Here is a 5000-nt window from a genome sequence, read left to right on the forward strand (position 1 = left end):
GCATCAAGAACCTGCTGCGCTCCCCTTCAATCAAACTGAGGAGGCGGAGCGGTGCGGCGCGGCATAAAGAGGACCTCAGCGAAAAGGTACACACACACACACACACACACACACACACACACACACACACACACACACACACACACACACACAGAGAGACACACAGAGACACACACACAGAGAGAGACACACACACACACACACACACACACAGAGAGACACACACACACAGACACACAGAGACACACACACACACAGAGAGACACACACACACACAGAGACACACACACACACACACACACACACACACACACACACACACACACACAGAGCTGACTGCTTTCTGCTGTGTTAGCATATTTCACACATCCCTAACCTTCCCAGCAGAGTTCCCTCTGTGTTGGGGGTGGACAGCAGGAACAGGAGTCTGATAGCTGGGATCAAGGGAGGGGGGGGGGCATTATAACCGGGGAGGGGGGGGGGGCGTCAAACACGTGCTTTCAGGAGAGTGTTTAAGCAACAATTTATGGTGCAAATGTCTTTTATTTAACCCTCCTTTGACCTGTTTACAAAAACTTTCTGTATCAGAACTCCGTTTTCTTTAAACGCTGAAAAAAGTGACCAAAAAACCCATAAAAAACATTTAAAAAATCGCCAAAAGTGACAAAAACATAAAAAATAAAAAAAACGCCAAAATATTGGAATAAAATCGACAAAAACGTTGAGTAAAGTGTACAAAAAGAACAACAAAACGTTGACATTTTGACCCAGAAACAGTCAAAGTTGCAGGTCGACGGGACGACAACAGGAGGGTTAAAGGAGATCATTATTAATAATAATAATAATAATAAGGTCTCCTGTACTGTTGACATCTTTCTATATATTGATTCAGTGTTTCAGGATGTTGTGTGTTGTTAAAGCCAGAAACTCCAAACTTCAGAGCTGCATAAAAGACAAGAAATCACATTTTTACACACAGGAACGCATTTTTTTGTAAAGATCTTGACATTTCCAACCGCACTTGAAGGCAGCTTCATTTCACAGAGAAAAAGTGAAAGATAAATATTGTAAATATTGGGGGCCTATGGTTGAGATGGTTTGGGTTGTTAGTTTGCTGTCAGTCTCAGAGAGACATTGGGTTGAACGTTCAGATGTGGTCGTGTTATTGAGGGCTGGGTGGAGGGGTGTGTGTGTGTGTGTGTGTGTGTGTGTGTGTGTGTGTGTGTGTGTGTGTGTGTGTGTGTGTGTGTGTGTGTGTGCTGTCTTTGATCTGCTGGAGAACCAGTTTGTGAAAGCCCAGAGTGCCTCAGGGAGACTGTTGTTTAGATCAGACACTGGACCTTTAGGTTCACAACAGGGTTATGTTGTGTGGGTGTGTCTTTGTCTGTCTGTGTGTGTGTGTGTGTGTGTGTGTGTGTGTATATGTATGTGTGTGTGTCTGTATGTATGTGTGTCTGTATGTTATGTGTGTGTGTGTGTGTGTCTCTATGTATGTCTGTCTGTGTGTGTGTGTGTGTGTGTGTGTGTGTGTATATGTATGTGTGTTTGTGTGTGTGTGTGTGTCTCTCTATGTATGTCTGTATGTATGTGTGTGTGTGTGTGTCTCTGTATGTCTGTGTCAGTGTGTGTGTGTCTGTATGTTATGTGTGTGTGTGTGTGTGTGTGTCTGTATGTATGTCTGTGTCAGTGTGTGTGTGTCTGTATGTTATGTGTATGTGTGTGTGTGTGTGTCTGTATGTATGTCTGTGTCAATGTATGTGTGTCTGTATGTATGTGTGTGTTTGTATGTGTGTGTGTGTGTGTGTCTCTATGTATGTCTGTGTGTGTGTCAGTGTGTGTGTGTGTATGTTATGTGTGTGTGTGTGTGTCTCTGTATGTCTGTGTGTATGTCAGTGTGTGTGTGTGTGTGTGTGTGTGTGTGTGTGTGTCTCTATGTATGTCTGTCTGTGTGTGTGTGTGTGTGTGTGTGTGTGTGCGCGTCTTTGTCTCTTTCTTCAGCCTTTTTTAGTTTTTCTTTTTGTTGACATATTTGTTTCCTATTTAACGCGTGATCGAGGGAGGCAGGACAGAAGTTAAGGAGAGGAAGAGGAAGAGGTTTCCTGAGCTGCTCTGTACTTCTGTAGTTTTAATTGACCGACTGAACAGCTGTACTAACAGTCTGGACTCTAGAGAGGAAAGAGAGAAGAGCTGCACTTGACCTAGTACAGCCTGTGACCGTCAGCCATAACAGGGACCTTAAAGGGCTGATTGAATGTAATAAGGACAGTTTGGAGGTAACGGGACATACAGAGACCCTCAAAGTCCCACTGACCCTCTTTCCTCTCTGAAACTGTTGCTGAAAACGGGTGAATCTCAACTAACCACCCAGCCTGTCCTCCTCCACAGACCCTTCAGACCCCGACCTGTCCTCCTCCACAGACCCCGACCTGTCCTCCTCCACAGACCCTTCAGACCCCGACCTGTCCTCCTCCACAGACCCCGACCTGTCCTCCTCCACAGACCCTTCAGACCCCAACCTGCCCTCCTTCACAGACCCTTCAGACCCCGACTTGTCCTCCTCCACAGACCCCGACCTGTCCTCCTCCACAGACCCTTCAGACCCCGACCTGTCCTCCTCCACAGACCCCGACCTGTCCTCCTCCACAGACCCCGACCTGTCCTCCTCCACAGACCCTTCAGACCCCGACCTGTCCTCCTCCACAGACCCCGACCTGTCCTCCTCCACAGACCCCGACCTGTCCTCCTCCACAGACCCCGACCTGTCCTCCTCCACAGACCCTTCAGACCCCGACCTGTCCTCCTCCACAGACCCTGACCTGTCCTCCTCCACAGACCCTTCAGACCCCGACCTGTCCTCCTCCACAGACCCTTCAGACCCCGACCTGTCCTCCTTCACAGACCCTTCAGACCCCGACTTGTCCTCCTCCACAGACCCCGACCTGTCCTCCACAGACCCCAACCTGCCCTCCTCCACAGACCCTTCAGACCCTCGACCTGTCCTCCTCCACAGACCCTTCAGACCCCGACCTGTCCTCCTCCACAGACCCCGACCTGTCCTCCTCTACAGACCCTTCAGACCCCGACCTGTCCTCCTTCACAGACCCTTCAGACCCCAACCTGTCCTCCTCCACAGACCCTTCAGACCCCGACTTGTCCTCCTTCACAGACCCTTCAGACCCCGACCTGTCCTCCTTCACAGACCCTTCAGACCCCGACCTGTCCTCCTCCACAGACCCTTCAGACCCCAACCTGTCCTCCTTCACAGACCCTTCAGACCCCAACCTGTCCTCCTTCACAGACCCCGGCCTGCTGGGGGGTAGATGGAGCTCCGTCACGGCTGGCAGCCCACGGCGCTCCATACCCGCTCAAAGTCACCATTTTTTGGGTTAATGGATGACCAAACGCCGCTGCCCTGACAGAGCTCCAGGGCCTGCAGCTCCCCTCCTCCTGCTAAACGGCCGGTGTGTGTGAGTGAGAGCGCGGTCAGCGAGCTCGTTACGCCAGCAATCTCTCACCACAGGTTCCAGTTAATCTTATAATGTGTTGAGATATTTAAACAAACGTTTCGGGGATCAGGGAAACAAACGCCTCTTGTCTGCGAGTCTCATTGATTCATTGATAGAGCCTGCGGCTGGATGGAGCTCTATCAATGAGAGCTAGCTAGCCTCCTCCTAGACCTAGACCTAGACCTCCTAGACCTCCGGAAATCCACAAAAACGCATTACATTGAAATCTGACACCATCGTTAGCGTTATAAGACCTTTGGGTAGATGTTATATAAGTGGGTGACGAAGTTCAAACTGTAAATATACTAAAGTTATGCCGACAGCTGGCAGCCAGCCAGGCGGAGCCCCAGTCGTCCAGTAACGGGGAAACGATGACGTTAACTGGGTATGGAGGTTTCCGTTTCCTCGTCAGACTGTGTGGAGCTCCTGAAGTCCTAAAATGGTACGTGTCGTCTTACCAAATATGCAATTAGGCATCAATTTTTGTAAAACGGCCCATATTTCAGCTTTATATCGTTGATTTCTCGCATAAAAAAGTTTCAGAAGTGAATTAATAACGAAATAGCAGACAAATGTATAACGTTGCAGCCTCTGAAATATGAGACCTGCTGTCTCGTCTCCAATGTGTTTGTATGTGGTTCGCTCAAACCAATCAGCTCGCAGCTCATCTAAATATTCATGAGCAGACCATATTTGGAAGAAAAGCTCTTGCCATAGTCACAGGGTAGTTAAGGGCCCAAAATACAGCACTCGGGCCATTTTCAGCCCGACCAATGTTACATCCCCTATTAGGAGACCTTCAGGAACAGAAGAAATACCCTAAATAATCTATCAGCCTTTGAGGACGACAGAAACGTACTTCTGAAGAGAGATTAGTCTCAGAATATAAATGGCTTTGACGTGATGTTTCAGATCATTATTGCACATTATTTAACCCCATCGTGTCTCTGGGTCAAAATGTAAAGATAATTCCAGCGTTTTGGTCGTCTTTTTGTCACTTCTTTTCAAAGTTTCTGTCAGTACTTTTCTGCACATTTTTGATGGTTTTTTTGTCACTTTACAGAACTTTTTATCACTTTTTCTCACGTTTTTGTCAGTTTTTGTCACGTTTTTGTCAGTTTTTGTCACGTTTTTGTCAGTTTTTGTCACGTTTTTCTCACGTTTTTGTCAGTTTTTCTCACGTTTTTGTCAGTTTTTGTCAGTTTTTGTCACATTTTTGTCAGTTTTTGTTACGTTTTTCTCACGTTTTTGTCAGTTTTTGTCATGTTTTTCTCACGTTTTTGTCAGTTTTTGTCACGTTTTTGTCATGTTTTTGTCACGTTTTTGTCAGTTTTTGTCACATTTTTGTCAATTTTTGTCACGTTTTTGTCAGTTTTTGTCACATTTTTGTCACGTTTTTGTCACGTTTTTGTCAGTTTTTGTCACTTTTTTGTCAGTTTTTGTCAGTTTTTGTCACGTTTTTGTCAGTTTTTGTTACATTTTTGTCAGTTTTTG

General features: G+C 46.8%; 1 protein-coding gene across 1 annotated transcript in view; it reads left to right on the forward strand.

Annotated features, from left to right (window-relative positions):
• Positions 1-5000, forward strand: part of mapkbp1 (mitogen-activated protein kinase binding protein 1) — an 83825-nt gene that overhangs the window by 444 nt on the left and 78381 nt on the right. The window contains 1 exon segment of the mRNA XM_078277457.1: positions 1-86. This exon segment is cut by the window's left edge and continues 444 nt beyond it. Coding sequence (XP_078133583.1) covers positions 1-86 — 86 coding nt within the window.

Source organism: Sander vitreus, chromosome 20, assembly GCF_031162955.1.
Source record: "Sander vitreus isolate 19-12246 chromosome 20, sanVit1, whole genome shotgun sequence".
Taxonomy (NCBI): domain Eukaryota; kingdom Metazoa; phylum Chordata; class Actinopteri; order Perciformes; family Percidae; genus Sander; species Sander vitreus.